Raw genomic sequence first — 19,248 nt, forward strand, 5'->3', positions numbered from 1 at the left:
ATCCCTCCTGGAAGAACCCAGCAGAGCAGAAGGATTGTTCCTCATCCCCAACACGAACAGCTAAGTCTTGTAGGGAAGTTGCTGTGTGCCAGGCACTATTCTATGCTCTTATGGAAGGTAGGCACTGTTGGTCCCATTTTACAGATGGGGTAAGTGAGACACATAGAGGCTAAGTCATCCAAGGTCATTAGGCAGAGTTGAGTTATGGACCTAAGCAGTCTGACTTGAGGCTGGGGTTTCCTGATCCCTGGACAGATGTCTGCAGAAGGTTCTGAGATTGCACTAAGAAGAAGAAAGTGATTTGTTGGGAGTGGAGAACAAATCACTTTTCTTTCTTTCATGAGCATGTGCCATGTGTCAAAGGCCAGGTAGGAGTGTTTCTTGAAATGAAGAGTGTTGGAGGAATGGCTTTGCAAGGAGGTGAAATGACAGCACACCCATGGCAGCACAAAGCAGTGTGGAGCCTTCAGGGAAGTGGGGATGTTTATTGCTAATTGGGGGCAGGTGGCAAATGCCTCCTGGGACCTTGGGAGCACTTGATAATATATGTACATTTCCGAGCTCACTGCTGGTCACATCATACATGCAGGCCAAGCTCCTCACTTTTCTCTCTTCCCTTGAGCTCTGGTGAGTGGGGAAGAGGAAAAAATAAGAGAATTTCTTTTCCTGGCAAGTTATTTACCAAGGAAGCCAATCTAGGTCAAAGAACCCAGGTTTTGCTAAGTTAACCGTTAACCTTGTCTCTCTATACTAAGCACGTTAGGTGTTAGATGGCACACTGAATTCTGACTTTGGCTTGGCAGGGACACAATTCAACATAATTATCTTCCATGGCATTAAGTTGAATACATAGGGAGCTAATTGTATTCATTCACCTCTCCCCATCCTTGCCCCCATAATGTAGTGAACTAATCAGTTCACTTCATCTTTTGTAAATAGCATGTCTTTCCTAGTCATTGGAAACTGGCGGTAATTCAATCTGATTCAGAAATATTTACCAAACACTCATTATGTACTAGGGATTGCATTTGGCACCATGAATATGGAGATCTGCTTTCAGTTATCCCTTTAATTGATGAATATTTCTTAAATATGACTGTGTTCTAATGCCCTACTAGCTGTGGGGACACCGTAGAAAAACAAACATGGCCTTTGACCTCATGGAACTTGGAGTCTAATGCTAGATCAATGATCTTAATCAGATGCATGTAAAGTAATACACAATGGGACTTCCTTGGTGGTCTGGTAGTTAAAGACTCTGAGCTTCCACTGCAAGGAGAGAGGGTTCAATCCCTGGCTGAGACTGAGATCTTGCATGCCCTGCAGCACGAAGGTGAAGTCGCTCAGTCATGTCCGACTCTTTGTGACCCCATGGACTGTAGCCTACCAGGCTCCTCCATCCATGGAATTTTCCAGGCAAGAGTACTGGAGTGGGCTGCCATTTCCTTCTCCAGAGGACCTTCCCAACTCAGGGACTGAACCTGGGTTTCCCGCATTGCAGACAGGTGCTTTACTGTCTGAGCCACCAGGGAAGCCCTTATGCCCTGCAGCACGGCTTAAAAAAAAAAAAAAAGGTCAGTCAGTCTACCTATTCTACTTTTTCTTTTTTCAGGGATTTCACTGCTGTGGCCCAAGTTCAATCCCTGGTCCCGGAACTGAGATCCCACAAGCTGTGTGGTGCAGCCCACAAATAAATACATTTAAAAAATAAAATAATACAGAGTGATGACTTTTGGAGGAAAGTCCCAGGATGCTGTGAGACTGTATAACAAGGAGAGCAGACTCTGGAGGGTGAGGGCAACCTTCTCTGAATGTGGAAGAATGAAGAGGAAGCAGAGTTAACAAGTGTAGGGCCCAGAAAAGAGCATTAAAGGCACAGGGAATGGCTGCTCAGAGCATGGAAAGAAAGCTCTCGTGTCTGGAGCTCAGTGGGTTTGGGGATGGGGATGGGAGGTGAAACAGAAGTGGCAGGACCCAACTGTGTAGTCTCTTGGCCATGGGGAGGAATTTTCCCCTTTCCCTGAAAGCAATGGAGGGGTGTTTTGGAGGAGTATAAGCAGAGGATGAGCAAGACCCCCTTCCTGAGGGAGGATGTTGGAAGACCACTGTGGTTTGTCCAGACAAGAAATGCTGTGGGTTAGACCAGAGGGTGACCATAGAGAGACAGATGGGAGAGACAGTGAAGAGGTGAAACAGACCTCACCTAGTGCAGGATTAGGTGTGGAGTTGAGAAAGAGAGGATTCAGGGATTAGTTCCAGGCTTTGAGCTTATGAGGTCAAATGAATGTTGAACCACTCAACCTAGGCCTGCTTTCTTTCTTCTTCTTCTTTTTAAATTGATGTATGGTTGATTTGGGTGTCACTAGTGGCTCAGATCAGAGAAGGCAATGGCACCCCACTCTAGTACTCTTGCCTGGAAAATCCCATGGACGGGGGCCTGGTAGGCTGCAATCCATGGGGTCACGAAGAGTTGGACACGACTGAGTGACTTCACTTTCACTTTTCACTTTCATGCATTGGAGAAGGAAATGGCAACCCACTCCAGTGTTCTTGCCTGGAGAATCCCAGGGATGGGGAAGCCTGGTAGGCTGCCGTCTATGGGGTTGCACAGAATTGGACATGACTGAAGCAAGTTAGCAGCAGCAGCAGTGGCTCAGATCGGAGAAGGCAATGGCACCCCACTCCAGTACTCTTGCCTGGAAAATCCCATGGACAGAGGAGCCTGGTAGGCTGCAGTCCATGAGGTCTCTAAGAGTCGGGCACAACTGAGCGACTTCACTTTGATTTTTCACTTTCATGTACTGGAGAAGGAAATGGCAACCCACTCCGGTGTTCTTGCCTGGAGAATCCCAGGAACGGGGGAGCCTGGTGGGCTGCCGTCTATGGGGTCACACAGAGTCGGACACGACTGAAGCAAGTTAGCAGCAGCAGCAGCAGCAGTGGCTCAGATGGTAAAGCATCTGTCTGCAATGCAGGAGACCTCGGTTCAATCCCTGGGTTGGGAAGATCCTCTGGAGAAGGAAATGGTAGCCCACTCCAGTATTCTTGCCTGGAAAATCCCATGGACCGCGGAGCCTGGTAGGCTACCATCCATGGGGTTGCAAAAAGTTGGACACAACTGAGTGACTTCACTTTCAGTTTCATGGTTGATTTGGAGCTTCAGCTTCAGCATCAGTCCTTCCAATGAATATTCAGGGTTGATTTCCTTTAGGATTATCAGAGGATGCAGTGGTTAGATAGAATCCCCAACTGAATGGACATGAATTTGAACAAACTCCAGGAGATAGTGGAGGACAGTGGAGGGATAGTGGAGGACAGATAGCCCGGCATGCTGCAGTCCAAGGGACCCTAAAGAGTTGGACATGACTTAGTGACAACAACGACAAATGGTTGAGTTACAAAATTGTGTTAGTTTCGGGTGTATAGGAAAGTGATTCAGTTATATATTCAGCCATATATATGCACACACATTCTTTTTCACATTCTTTTCCATTATGGCTTATCACAGGATACTGAATATAGTTTCCTGTGCTCTACAGTAGGACCTGGTCATTTATCCATCCTCTCTACACTAGTTTGCATCTGCTAATCCCAAACTCCAAATCCATCCCTCTCACCTACCTCCCCCTTGGCAACCACCAGTCTATATATATGTGTGTGTGTGTATATATATATATATATTCTTTTCTATTAGACGTTATTACAAGATACTGAATATAGTTCCCTGTGTAATACAGTAGGTCCTGTTGTTTATCTATTTTATATATAGTAGTGTGTATCTGTTAATCCCAAAGGGAATACACATAAGTGAATATTGTATGATATTTGTCTTCCTTCGTCTGACTTACTTCCCTTAGTGTTATGACCTCAAGGTCAATCCATGTTGCTGCAAATGGAATTATTTTGCTTTTTTAAAATGGCTGAGTAATATTTCATTGTACTATATGTACCATATTTTCTTTATCCATTCATTTGTTGATGGACGTTTAGGTTGCTTCCATGTCTTAGGCATTGTAAATAGTTCTGCTGTGGACTCTAGGGTGCATGTATCTTTTCGAATATAGTTTTTCTGGATATATGCCCAAGGGTGGAGTTGATGGATCATATGGCAGCTCTATTTTTAGTCTTTTGAAAAATCGCCACACTGTCCTCCATAGTGGCTGCACCAATTTGCATTCCCACCAACAGTGTAGGAGGGATCCCTTTTCTCCACACTCTCTCCTAGGTTTTGTTTAGGATCCTTTGAAATGGTTCAGGGTAACTTCGAAGCCCCCAGGAGTCACTGTGGGGTTGGCATCAATCTGTACACACAGCCTGGAAAGTTATTGGCCATTAGGTGATGATGAGAGCCCTTGGAGCCAGTGAGGAGAGGAAGGCTGTAGGATGGAGGTTTGATGGAATCCAGTATTTAATGGGTGGGAGGTAAAGGATGAATGTGCAAAAGAACTGAGGCATGAAATGGAGTATCGAGAAGGTGTACTTCCACAGAAGACAAGCAGATGTTTCAAGAGGGAGAGAGTGGCCAAGTAAAATGGGGACAGAAAACCGTCCACTGGCTTGGGTGGTATGGCCATACTTTGTTGATGTTGTGCTGTGGGGATGAGGTATAAGCCAGACTGGAATAAGGCAATAGACAGCAAGAATGGGGAGCCCCATCAAGAAACATGGTGAAAGAGAGACATGAGACAGGGCAATGCTTGCTTGCTTGCTAAGTTGCTTCAGTCACGTCCGACTCTTTGTGACCCTACGGAATAGAGCCCACCAGGCTCCTCTGTCCATGGGATTCTCCAGGGAAGAATACTGGAGTGGGTTGGAGACAGGGCAGTGCAGGGTTTGAAATTATTGTCCTCCTCCTTCCGGCTCATGATACCAGAGGTGAGACACCCTAGCAGGAAAAGACTACGATGTAATCATGTCACTTGGTGGTCCAGAGGTTTCATAATGGAGGCAGGATTAGCTCCTTGGACACTGAGACAGGTGAACTGATGTCTGAATGTGTAAGGTAATAGTGCTTGGTGGCAAGACAGAGACTAGAAGTAAAGTCATCTTGGCAAAGGGAACAGGGTGCAAGAATATGGTAATCCAAGTATCCAAGTTTTTCTCTGTTATCCCTTCCCTCTGGCCCAAAAGATGTCTCTCCTCCTTTATATACACTGGGGAAGTGTTAATTGCCAAATATATGTGTTGGGGATGGGGGAGTGGAATATACAAAGCAGCCATTCAGGGGTGGAGTGCTGTTATGGCAAACGATGCAGTAAACCAGAAGCCATTGGAAATAAATGGTTAGATATTCAGGTGAAGACATTTTAAGAATCAATATAAGGACTGACAAATCTAACTTGTTCATTTTTTTTTTTCTTTTACAGTCAACTTTGACCATTTTCAGATTCTGCGGGCCATTGGTAAAGGCAGTTTTGGAAAGGTAAGAATGGTGGATTTTTAAAAATTTCATCCATAAAATATAAAAGTTCTGACCACTGGATTTATACTAATGTGCATGTTTGTGTGTTTGTTTTTGTGTTGATTGCTGGGCACTGGGGATTTCCTGTTTGACAGAAAGATTTGAATTTGCCAAATTTGAAATGTGAAAGGAAGTCTGAATAGTTTCCTTTGGATATGCTGTAATTTCATTCTGAAAATTAAATTACCACGGCTGCCCTGCTTTAGGTGAATTACAATGGTAATTATTTCAAGGTTGCTAATGCTATTTCTTCTTTGAGAATCTAAATAAGGAAAGTGGGAAAAAACCACAAATTTATGTGATGGCTAACAGCAGCTTTTTCCTTCAATGTAGGCATTTTATTTAAAAAGTTATTGTGGAAAGCAGACTTCACATGAGATCTACTTGCTTAAATTTTTAAGCGTACAATATATGTATTATTGTTGGCTATACAGAGAACACTGTACTGTAGATCTCTAGAGCTTATTCATCCTGCTTAACTGAAACTTTATGCCCATTAGATAGTAATTCCCCATGCCCTCATCCCCTTAGCCCCTGGCAACCAGCATTCCAGTCTTGCTTCTATGAATTTGACTATTTTAGATACCACATGTACATGGAATCATGCAGTATTTGTCTTTCTGTGACGTGTTTATTTCATTTGGCATAATATCCTCACGATTTAATCCGTGTTGAATAAAAGTGGCAAGAATGGGCATTCTTGTCTTGTTCCTGATCTAAAAGGAAAACCTTGCAGCTCTGCACTCTTGAGTATGATGGTAGTTGTGGATTGGTCATACATGGCCTTTTATTATGTTGAAATATGTTTCTTTTATACTCACTCTGTTGAGAGTTTTTATCATAAATGAATGTTGAATTTTGTCAAAAGCTTTTTCTTCCTCTATTGAGATGATCAGGTGATTTTTAGCCATCATTCTGTTAATGTGGTATATCATGCTGATTGATTTGTGGATGTTGAATCATCCTTGCAGCCCTGCAGTAAATCCCGCTTGAACAGGGTGCATGATCCTTTTAATATATTGTTGAATTCAGTTTGCTAATACTTTGTTGACAATTTTTTGCAGGTATGTTCATCAGGTATATTGGCCTATAATTTTTGTTTGTGTGTGATCCTTGTTTGGTTTTGGCATCAGGGCAATGCTGACCTTATAAAATGAGTTTGAGAATGTTCCCTTCTCCACAATTTTTAGGAAGAGTCTGAGAAATATAAGTATTAAACCTTTGGGCATTTGTAATATTCACCAGTGAAGCCTTTTCATACAGTTCATGGGGTTCTCATGGAAAGAATACTGAAGTGGTTTGCCATTCCCTTCTCCAGTGGACCACGTTTTGTCAGAACTCTCCACCATGACCTGTCCATCTTGGGTGGCCTTACACGTCATGGCTCATAGTTTCATTGAGTTAGACAAGGCTGTGGTCCATGTGATCAGACTGGTTAGTTTTCTGTAATTGTGGTTTTCATTCTGTCTGCCCTCTGATGGAGAAGGATAAGAGGCTTATGGACGCTTCCTGATGCCTTAGGAAGCATCACTACAAACAAAACTAGTGTAGGTGATGGAATTCCAGTTGAGCTATTTCAAATTCTAAAAGATGATACTGTGAAAGTGCTGCACTCAATATGCCAGCAAATTTGAAAAACTCAGCAGTGGCCACAGGACTGGAAAAAGTCAGTTTTCATCCCAATCCCAAAGAAAGGCAATGCCAAAGAATGCTCAAACTACCACACAGTTGCACTCATCTCACACGCTAGTAAAGTAATGCTCAAAATTCTCCAAGCCAGGCTTCAACAGTACATGAACCAGGAACTTCCAGATGTTCAAGCTGGATTTAGAAAAGGCAGAGGAACCAGAGATCAAATTGCCCACATCTGTTGGGTCATCAAAAAAGCAAGAGAGTTCCACAAAAACACCTACTTCTGCTTTATTGACTACACCAGAGCCTTTGACTGTGGATCACAACAAACTGTGCAAAATTCTTAAAGAGATGAGAATACCAGACCACCTGACCTGCCTCCTGAGAAATCTGTATGCAGGTCAAGAAGCAACAGTTAGCACTGGACATGGAACAACTGACTGGTTCCAAATTGGGAAAGGAGTACGTCAAGGCTGTATATTGTCACCCTGCTTATTTAACTTATATGCAGAATACATCATGCAAAATACCAGGCTAGATGAAGTACAAGCTAGAATCAAGATTGCTGGGAGAAATATCAATAACCTCAGATATGCAGATAACACCACCCTTATGGCAGAAAGTGGAAAACTAAAGAGCCTTGTGATGAAAGTGAAAGAGGAGAGTCAAAAGCTGGCTTAAAGCTCAACATTCAGAAAACTAAGTTCATGGCATCTGGTTTGATCATTTCATGGCAAATAGATGGGGAAACAGTGGAAACAGTGACAGACTTTATTTTTGGGGGCTCCAAAATCACTGCAGATGGTGACTGCAGCCATGAAATTAAAAGATGCTTGCTCCATGGAAGAAAAGCTATGACAAATGTAGACAGCTTATTCAAAAGCAGAGACATAATTTTGCCAACAAAGGTCCGTCTAGTCAAAGCTTTTGTGTTTCCAGTAGTCATGTATGGATGTGAGAATTGGACTGTTAATAAAGCTGAGCACCGAAGAATTGATGCTTTTGAACTGTGGTGTTGGAGAAGAGTCTTGGGAGTCCCTTGGAGGAGACTCAGCCAGTCTCCAAGAGGAGATCCAGCCAGTTAATCCTAAAGGAAATCAGTTTTGAATATTCATTGAAAGGACTGATGCTGAAGTTGAAATTCCAATACTTTGGCCACCTGATGTGAAGAACTGACTCATTGGAAAAGACCCTGATGCTGGGATAGATTGAAGGCAGGAGGAAGGGATGACAGAGGATGAGATGGTTGGATGGCATCACCGACTCAATGGACATGAGTTTGAGCAAGCTCCTGGCATTAGTGATGGACAGGAAGGCCTAGTGTGTTGCAGTCCATGGGGTCGCAAAGAGTCAGGCATGACTGAGCAACTGAACTGAACTGACTTGATGCTTTCTTATATTTTCTGTCTCTGGTGAAGTACTATCTTTGTTTATCCATTCTTCTCCCAAGTTCAGTGAGCATCTATATGACCAATATTTTGAACTCTGTTTCAGCTAAACTACTTATCTCCGTTTCCTTATGGGTTTTTAAACTGGTAGTTATCTTTTCCTTTTATTTGAAATATATTCCTTTCTCTCTTCATTTTGCTTGACTCTCTGTATTTGTGTCTAATATTACATGAAGCAGCTATCTCTGCCAGTCTTGAAATACTGGCCTTATGAAGGAGATTAACTTTATTGTTTAACCTTGCCCTAGCTCTTGATTGTCTCTTAAATGTTTGTGATTATCTTAGGTCTCTGACTTATTCTTCATAGTTCCCAGTTGTTGAAGGTGTGCAAAGACCTGTTAATGTTCCAGAGAGTGGAATTTCAGTTAGCCCTTAGCTTCAGGCTGATTAGAAGCTGGACTTGCAGGCCACACATTTTAAGGTATGCCAATACATACAGTAATATAGAACTGCAATTGTAAACCTCACTGGCCTTCACATCAGATGATCTACACATAACTCATTGGTGACAGCTGCAAAAATCAGGGCTCCAGATGAGTGTTTGATCTCATTTCCAGGCTTCTCTAGAGGCTCAGTTGGTAAAGAATCTGCCTGCAATGCAGGAGACCTGGGTTCGATCCCTGAATCTGGAAGATCCCCTGGGGAAGGAAATGGCAGCCCACTCCAGTACTCTTGCCTGGAGAATTCTATGGACAGAGGAGCCAGGAAGGCTATAGTCCATGGGATTGCAGAGTTAGACACGACTGTGAGACTTTGACTTTCACTGGGAGTTACCAGGGAGCTGCAGTGAGTTCACGGGAGTACACAAAGAGGACATCCCCTAGACCATGTCCATAGCCTCTAAATGTATGGAAAACTGGAAGCCTGTCCCTTGGGCTGAAGCTCCAAGACCAGTAGATCAGCTTTTTTCACAGGAAGACGGGCTACATCTCAGTCGATTGTCTGTACAGTGACTGGAGTATGGGGGCCTTCCAAGAATAGTTTCTCTGATTGTCTCAGACCCACGGGGCACCAAAACACAATTCCGCCTGCACAGCAGAGCCAGATGCTCAAGGGGCATCCCCTGTATGGCCTGCATGTGCCTACTGGCTTTGGCAGGGCTGAGAAGCGGTGTGAAGATGAGGCACAAACACTGGTGCTAGAAGGGGAGAGGATAAGAATGGCACCAGGAAGACTCCCAACAGATTCCTGCCCATCCAGCAGAGGGGTTAAGGTTAATTAATGAACCTTAGGGTTTAAAGTTAGTAAGTGAATCTCCTTCACATAAGATCTAAACCTAGGCCTGTTTGTTGCTTTTGCACTGGGTCCAAGATGAGTGAATCTTCATGCAAGCCCTTTATAAATTCTCTGTTCTCTATAGCCCTATATTCTTCCAGATGTAAATCCTGCTGGGTTTCAAAGCCAGACATTTTGCAGGCTCTCCTTACCAGCGCCAGTTCCAAGGGTTGAGATGCCTGATGTGGGCACAAACCCCTGGCTCTTTGGAGTGAAGTTTCCTATTTGTGAGCCCCCTCCCAATTTCAGGTCACCAGGCTGGGGGGGTGGAGATTTTTTTTTTGTGAGATCACATCTCTGCTTCTCCTTCCCATCTTGATGTGGCTTTTTTATCCTTTATTGTGGAGAAGCTGTTCAGCTAGTTTTCAGGTCATTCTCATAGGGGTGTTTTCCATGTGTAGTTGTGAATTTATTGTGTCCATGGAAGGAGATGAGTCCGGGACGTTCCTACACCACCATCCTGAACCACCTCCTTCCTTGGTCTCCATCTTCACTGATTGTAACAATCTAGTTGTTTTATCCATTTCTGAGCCAGTTGTACAAAATCTCCAACTCTGATCCTAGAGTTGTTTCTTCTTCCTTTATTTCTGTCAGTTTTCCATCTGACACTTTGAAGGTCTGTTATTAGGTCCATACAGATTTATAGTTGTTATGACCTCATGATGGATTGACCTTTTTATCATTGTGAAATGTTCTTTTCTATCTCTTGCTAATGATCTTTTTTTTTAAGCTTATTTTCTCTGAAATTCATATAGTTATTCTAGCCTACATGGCATATATTTTTCCATGCATTTTCTTTCATTCTATCTGTGTCTTTATATTTGACATTAATCTCTTGAGCATATCATATAGTTAGGTCTTGTGTGCATGCTTGCTGAGTTGCTTCAACTGTGTCCAAGTCTTGGCAACCCTATGGATTGTAACCCCTGTCATGTCAGTCTCCCCTGTCATGGGATTCTCCAGGCAAGAATACTGGAGTGGGTTGCCATTCCCTTCTCCAGGGATCTTCCCAACCCAGGGATTGAACCTACATCTTTCACATCTCCTGCATTGCCAGGCAGGTTCTGTACCACTAGCATCACCTGGGAACTTGCTTCTTTTTAAATCTGTCTGGCAATCTCTACCTTTTAGTCTATTCACAGTAAATGTAGTTATTGATTTGGTTTCAATTAGGCTTAGCATGGTTTTATTTGTTCTTGTTCTCTCTTTTGTTCTTTGGTTTCTCTTTTCCTGTTTTGTTTTAGATTAACTAATGATTTAGAATCTCCATTTATCTCATGACTTTACAGCCATACTTCCTTGTTTTAAAATTATTGCTCTAGGGATTATAATGCATATCCTCAGGGCTTCCCTTGTGGTTCAGCTGGTAAAGAATCTGCCTGCAATGTGGGAGACCTGGGTTCAATCCCTGGGTTGGGAAGATCCCCTGGAGAAGGGAAAGGCTACCCACTCCAGTATTCTGGCCTGGAGAATTACATGGAGTGTATAGTCCATGTGGTCGCAAAGATGGACACGACTGAGCAACTTTCACCTCATAGTTTATTTCAATCTGCTTAGAGTTAATATTTTATACTTCACATAAAATCTAAAAAGCTGGCAACTGTATAGATCTATTTACCACACCTGTCAACTCTTATACTATAGCTGTCATGTGTTATAGTTTATAAATCATAAATCTCCAATACAACATTATAGTTTGTTGCTTTCCGATCAGATCAGTCACTCAGTCGTGTCCGACTCTTTGTGACCCCATGAATCGCAGCACGCCAGGCCTCCCTGTCCATCACCAACTCCCGGAGTTCACTCAGACTCAGATCCATCAAGTCACTGATTCCATCCAGCCACCTCATCCTCTGTTCCTTCTCCTCTTGCCCCCAATCCCTCCCAGCATCAGAGTCTTTTCCAGTGAGTCAACTCTTCGCATGAGGTGGCCAAAGTACTGGAGTTTCAGCTTTAGCATCATTCCTTCCAAAGAAATCCCAGGGCTGATCTCTTTCAGAATGGACTGGTTAGATCTCCTTGCAGTCCAAGGGACTCTCAAGAGTCTTCTCCAACAAATGTATATGTAAAATATATATACTTAAAAGTATGTGGGGGGTTTTTGGCCTTTAAAAAATTAGAAGGAAAATAGCCCTTAATAATTACTCATACCTTTCATGAAGGTATGAATTTCCCTCTGGTAACCTTTAGTATTTTATGTGGCACAAATCTCCAATCAATGCATTCTCTTAATTTTATTTTATCTGAAACTCCAATACTTTGGCCACCTGATGCAAAGAGCTGACCCATTTGAAAAGACCCTGATGCTTGGAAAGATTGAGGGCAGGAGAAGAGGACGACAGAGGATGAGATGGTTGGATGGCATCACCAACTCAATGGACATGAGTTTGAGTAAACTCCTGGAGTTGGTGATGGACAGGGAGGCCTGGCATGCTGCAATTCATGGGGTCTCAAAGAGTCAGACACAACTGAGCGACTGAACTGAACTGAACTAAACTGAAATGCATTTATTTCACCTTTCTTGAGGACTATTTCTACTGGATACAGATTATTGGGTTGACAACTTTTTCTTCATTGCTTTAAAGATTTTGTGCCATTGTCAACTGAATGACCTTTGTGCTTTCTGCTGGGAGGTCATTAAGCTGAATCATTATTAGCTGATAGTAATATGTCTGGAGAAGGCAATGGCATCCCACTCCAGTACTCTTGGCTGGAAAATCCCATGGACGGAGGAGTCTGGTAGGCTGCAGTCCTTGAGGTCGCTAAGAGTCAGATACGACTGAGCGTCTTCCCTTTCACTTTTCACTTTCATGCACTGGAGAAGGAAATGGCAACCCACCCCAGTGTTCTTGCCTGGAGAATCCCAGGGATGGGGGAGCCTGGTGGGCTGCCGTCTGTGGGGTCACACAGAATCGGACACGACTGAAGTGACTTAGCAGCAGCAGCAACAGCAATAATATGTCACATCCATCTCTTTCTTTTCAAGATTTTCCTTTAATCTTTGATTTTCAGCAGTTTGACTATGATAATCCTAGGTATAACTTCTGGATTAAAAGAAAATAGTTTCTCTTTTCTTAGATTTCCCATATTTTCATTTATTCTACCATATTGCCCTTTATACCCTGCAGCTTAGTCTTAGTCTTAAGAGCTGTTTTCATATCATTTATTCTATTTCCAACATCTGGGTCATCTTAAGATTCACCTTGATTAAGGATAGATCACGTTTTCCTGGTTCTTTATATGCTGAGTAATTTGGGCTTGCATCCTGGATATTGTGAATGTTATGTTGTATAGACTTTGGATTGTGTTGTATTTCTTTGAAAAAATATTTTGAACAAGAAGTTACCTTGGTTGGATTTATACTGCATACTCTCTTCTTGGGCATGCACATAAATCTCAGTCCCTTTCTTTTTTTCTTCTGCTCTGTACTGCTTACAGTCTGCTCTATGCATGTGAGTTACTTCAGCCAGAAACGTGGACAGAGTTTATGTGCTGCGTTTGAGGTTCTTCTCTAGATTTCTTAGAAGAGTTATGATCCAGAGAATTTAGAAAGTTTGCCTGTAGTCCCATGGGGAGGGCTGAACTTCTGCAACAACAACAAAACATTTTAAAAATTCTCTTAAATCATTACTTTCTGTTGTCACTTACCCTAATGTTGAGCGTTTTGTGGCTGAAGAAAACTTGAAGCAACTCCCTTAACCCACAACACAACTGGCACCACGTAGAAGTGTATCATTTTACCCTGGAGTCAGTGGTGATCTTGGCCCTGAGCCCTTTGCACCCTTTCCTGTCAGTACTATCAGATCCGTTAGCCTGGGCCCTCATGAGTTATTACTTGATTATATCCTGAAAGTTTTCTTTTCCTTTTCTGTCTTCATCTGTGCTGCTCTTTGGCTGCTGGCTTGGTTCTCAGAACCTGTGGTTCAGAGCATAAATATATTCAAGCTTTGGGTATAGTGGGTGTTCTGAAGAAAAATGCAAGCTTTCTAGAGGAGAATTTATGTTTAAGTCACTCTTAGGTTGTGGCAGTATCTTGATGACACCCAAATTCATGTAGAACGTACACAAACAGCCAGTATTCAGGATGTGGTTGCTTCAAGGCAATCAAACAAAGCTCTGTTCTGGTCAAAATACCAAATAACTACTGCTTTTCATGTCAATGTAGATGAGCCTACATGACTATTATGAGACTCAGGGTGGAAGTGTGCTGGGCTAGGATGAAGAGAACCACCCTCCTACTATTGAATGGGTACTTTGGCTTTGCTTTCAGCCTTTGGTGGGTTTGATAGCTGGCATTTATTACGAGTTTTCAAGAAAGACATTTCACTGTTAAAGTACGACAGTAGCCTTGGTTATCAGGAAAAAGCACATGTGAATTTGCAGAAATCTTATTTGACTTTCATGCGGGGGGTAGATTGTGCTTCCCCAGTGAAGCACCAAAGTAAACAGCTGCAGGCAATCCATTGGTTTTAGCAAGAATTTACTGAAGAGTTTTATAACACTTTTATGACTTAATTCTAGGACAGTTGAGGCATGGCAGATGAATTTCTACATATCTCAGTGGAAACACTTTCGATCTGGGAAGCAGGCTGACTCTGATATGCTTCAGTTGTGCTTACTTGGGATAGTGAATTAACCAATCTTAAGCTTAGTTTTCTCATTTGTACAAAGAAAAGGAATGGTGAATCAGTGGACTCTAAAGGCTGTTGTTTTCTACTGTCCAGCATGCTTTTCATGTCCCTTACTTATCGCAATAGCATCTCTTTTCTTCAGAAAACACCTCTTCCACCCCATGTGTCCACATGCAGTCCATGGGGTCGCAAAGAGTCAGACACGACTGAGTGACTGAACTGAACTGAACTGACTGATCCAGGGCAGAAAAAGGCTTCAGAAGTAGGGCTTTCCTGGTAGCTCAGTTGGTAAAGAATCCACCTGGAATGCAGGAGACCCCAGTTTGACCCCTGGGTTGGGAAGATCCCCTGGAGAAGGGAAAGGCTACCTGCGCACTCCAATATTCTGGCCTAGAGAATTCCATGGACTGTATAGTCCATTGGGTTGCAAAGAATCGGACACGACTGAGCGACTTTCACTTCACTCACATCCGGGGCAGAAAAAGGCCCTAGCAGAGAGCCTCAGGTGTCCACAATAGGCAGCCTGAGCTCTGTGGAGGTTCAGGGGAGGGGCATGGGCAGGTACCACCAGTGCCTCCACCTTTTGTTCTTCCAATCCTATAGCTATATCCACTGTCCTTACCAGCCACGGAAGCTGGTACCCTGTTTTGTTTATGCAAGATCATGTTGTTGTTGTTCAGTCACTCAGTCATGTCTCTCTGTGACCCCATGGGCTGCAGCACACCAGGCTTCCCCGTCCTTCACTATCTCCCGGAGCTTGCTCAAACTCATGTCCATTGAGTCAGTGATGCTATCCAACCATCTCATCCTCTGCCATCCCCTACTCCTCCTGCCTTCAATCTTTCCCAGCATCAAAGTCTTATCCAATTAGTTAGCTCTTTGCATCAGGTGGACAAAGTATTGGAGCTTCAGCTTCAGCATCAGCCCTTCCAATGAATATTCAGGATTGATTTTCTTTAGGATTGACTGGTTTGATCTTGGTCCAAGTGACTCTCAAGAGTCTTCTCCAGCATCACAATTCGACAGCATCAATTTTTTGGCACTCAGCTTTCTTCATGGTCTAACTCTTACATCCATACATGACTACTGGAAAAACCATAAATTTGACTATATGGACCTTGGTTGGCAAGGAGATCCAACCAGTCCATCCTAAAGGAGATCAGCCCTGAATGTTCATTGGAAGGACCGACGTTGAAGCTGAAATTCCAATACTTTGGCCACCTGATGCGAAGAGCTGACTCATTTGAAAAGATCCTGATGCTGGGAAAGATTGAAGGTGGTAGGAGAAGGGGACGACAGAGGATGAGATGGTTAGATGGCCTCATCGACTCAATGGACGTGAGTTTGGGTAAACTCTGGGAGCTGGTGATGGACAGGGAGGCCTGGCATGCTGCAGTCCATGGGGTCACAAAGAGTTGGACATGACTGAGTGACTGAACTGAACCTTGTTTGGCAAAGTGATATCTCTGCTTTGAAGCATTACGACAAGCAAAGCTAGTGGAGGTGATGGAAGAGATCATGTTGGGTTCCCAGTATTTGCAACCTGGAGAGTCCTGGCTAACTCACAATCATTGTCCTAGGAACTGAACCCTTTTACCATTCTTGTCTTCTTAAAGCTCAGTGTGCTGGGCCTTATTATCTCCATTTTACACATGATGCATCAGAAGCCTGGAGAAGACCCCACTGCCACCAGCCTGTTTTGTTCCCACATGTCCCTCCCAAATACAGAATTTAGGAAGAAAGTAGCTTTAGTCACATGTATATTAGCAAGAAACCATGAGAGTCAGGAGGAGAGAGTCCATCAACATCCCAAAACATTGGACATTTGCTTTGGGAAGGAACAACATGTAGGAGAAAGAGCATGAGCTTTCGAGGTGAGGAAGCCTGAGCTCAGATTCTGGTCCTGCTGCTTCTAGCCATATGAACTTGGACCAGTCATAAATTTTCTGCAAACCTCTGTTTCCTCTCCAAAAACATGAGAATGCCCATTTTTATCCTTATTATGTTCACAGTTTCCTTATCCTTGAGCATAGAGAGCACATGAATAATAGCCCCATGGAAGTCCTTGTTTGTTAATTTCATCACTGGTGCCATTTCTGAGTCTGTTTCTCTTTATTAATTTTCCTTCTGCTTGTGGGCCATATTTTCCTGCTTCTTTTCATGTCTAGGAAATTTTTGGACACAGGAAAGTGCAATTTTACTTTATCTTCATATTTTTATTTCCCTGGTGGCTTAAATGGTAAAAAATCTGCCTGCAATGTGGGAGACCCAAGTTTGATCCCTGGGTGGGGAAGAATCCCTGGAGAAGGGAATGGAAACCCATTCCAGTATTCCTGCCTGGAGAATGCCATGGACAGAGGAGCCTGGCGGGCTTTGAAGAATTGAACATGACTGAGCAACCAACACTTTCATAGTTGACTTATAATGTTTAGTTTCAGGTGCACAAAATAATGATTTGATATATTCTTAGGTTATAGTCCATTTACAATTATAAAGTATTGATTATATTCCCTGTGCCATACTTTATATCCTTGTGTCTTATTTATTTTGTACCTAGTAGCATGTCCCTCTTAATTCCCTTGCCCTCTCTTTCCCTTCCCCCTACCCAGCTTTCCTGTGGTAGCCACTCAAATAGAACTCCTAGAAATGAGAACTACAATATATGAAATGAAGCATTCATTGGATGGGATATTAACAGCAGATTAGGCAGAGGATGAGATGGTTAGATAGCATCACCGTCTCAATAGACATGAATTTGAGCAAACTCTGGGAGATAGTAGAAGATAGAGGAGCCTGGCATGTTGCACTCCATGGACCCAACTTGGTGACTGAATAACAGCAACAAATGCAGTGTAGAAGAAAAGGCTAGTGAACTTGAAGATATAGCAATGGGAACTATACAAATGAAGCACCGAGGAAAAAATTAACAGAGCTTCAGTAACTTATGGGCTTCCCTTGTGGCTTAGCTGGTAAAGAATCCGCCTGCCTGCATTGTGGGAGACCTGGGTTCAACCCCTGGATTGGGAAGATCCTTTGAAGAAGGGAAAGGCTATCCACTCCAGTATTATGGCCTGGAGAATTCCATGGACTATACAGTCCATGGGGTCGCAGAGAGTTGGACACGACTGAGTGACTTTCACTTTCACTTCACTTTCAGTGACTTATGGAACAAAGTGCCGTAATTTACCGTATGTGTAACTGGAGTTTCAGAAGGAGGGATGGGCATATAAAATACATTTGGGGAAATAATGGTTCGTTTGTTTAATTGATGAAAATGATAAAATCATATCCAGAAAGTTCAACCAACTCCAAGCAAAAGGAACACAAGGAAAACATCATCAAAGATCATCACAGTCAAATTAAAAAGTGGCTTATAACCATTAATATAAAATCTTGAAATGAACCAGGGGACAGAAGGGCACATTGTGTTAGGAAATGGAAACTATGCAAGCCAAAGATAGGGGAACAGCATTTTTCAAGTGATAATAAAGAAGAACCACCAATCTGGAATTCTATATTGAATTGAACAAAAATAAGTTTCTAAAGTGAAGACTTTAAAAGAAGGAAACAATGCTCAGAGTGATCTTCAAAGTTTACTGTGAAAATAAGTGGCAGAGACCATACAACTCCCGGACCTGGCATATGGTTGGCATTTTTCATATGCGTTCCATGTTATCTTGTCTCTAGGTTATGTGGTGGGTTCTGGAAACTTTTGGGTAGCCACCTGGAGGGATCAGGGGAAGACCTGACTCTCTCAGCTTCCTCTTGCCATCCTTCACAGCACATCTTGCTTAGAGGTGGTCTTCAGATTGCTCCTCTGCCTCAGCCGTCAGACTGTGAGATTCTTGAAAAGTTAGGGTTGGTCATAGTCACCTGCCAGTCCCATCAGCAGCTGGCTCAGTGCCCAGCAGGTGGGGAAGGCTCAATAAATGCTGCCTAGAGCATGTATAAGTGAGAGAGAGAAAGAATAAGGAAGGCTCCGGTCTACATAGCAGCCAGTGATGTGATAAAGTATGAATTGGATGGAATGGTTGAGGGGCTTCCCTGCCATTGAGAATGCACGCCAACCTCTTTATGCCAGCCTGCAAGGCCCTGCAATCTGGCTATGCCTATTTCACTGACACTCCTCTCTGCCCCTCCATCTTCCTGCTCGTTCCTTGCAGCCCTTCTTCTCATCTTCCGAACATGCTGAACTTCTTTCTAACTCAGAACCTTGCACTTGCTAGGCCCACCTCCTTGATATCTTCCCTTAGAACTCTGCAAAGGTCACCCATCCTGTACAGAATTCTGCTCAAGTGTCCTCTCCCTGAATACCCACCCCACTTGACTCCACCCCAAGCATTTCGTATCCATGTGCCCTTCCTGGTCCTGTTTTCTTCAGTGCACCTGTCATTACCTGTAAATCCATTAAATACTTGTTTGTTTTTCCTTGTGGTTGTTGGTCTTATGCCTGAGAACATAGGCTCTGTGAGGGTAGGAATGTTTCCTTATTGTTCACAGTTTGATCTGCAGTACTTACTGAGTGCAACTGTATATATGTAAAGTATAATACATATACACACATATATATTTACACATATATATATGGAATTTATGTATATAATGCATATATACATGTGCATATATACTCACTGAGCAGTATATATGCTGCTGCTTTTGCTGCTAAGTCGCTTCAGTTGTGTCTGACTCTGTGTGACCCCATAGACGGCAGCCCACCAGGCTCCCCCGTCCCTGGGATTCTCCAGGCAAGAACACTGGAGTGGGTTGCCATTTCCTTCTCCAATGCATAAAAGTGAAAAGT

At 43.1% G+C, this 19,248-nt stretch overlaps 1 protein-coding gene across 2 annotated transcripts in view; it reads left to right on the forward strand.

Moving 5' to 3' along the window:
• Positions 1-19,248, forward strand: part of STK32B (serine/threonine kinase 32B) — a 405,326-nt gene that overhangs the window by 96,747 nt on the left and 289,331 nt on the right. For both annotated transcript variants that reach the window (XM_086404828.1, XM_086404827.1), the window contains exon 2: positions 5,367-5,422. In XM_086404828.1, coding sequence (XP_086260954.1) covers positions 5,367-5,422 — 56 coding nt within the window. The remainder of the gene's footprint in view (positions 1-5,366; positions 5,423-19,248) is intronic.

The sequence above is a fragment of the Bos grunniens genome, chromosome 6 (genome assembly GCF_055505025.1).
Source record: "Bos grunniens cultivar Pamir isolate PY7600 chromosome 6, Bosgru_T2T1.0, whole genome shotgun sequence".
Classification (NCBI taxonomy): Eukaryota; Metazoa; Chordata; class Mammalia; order Artiodactyla; family Bovidae; genus Bos; species Bos grunniens.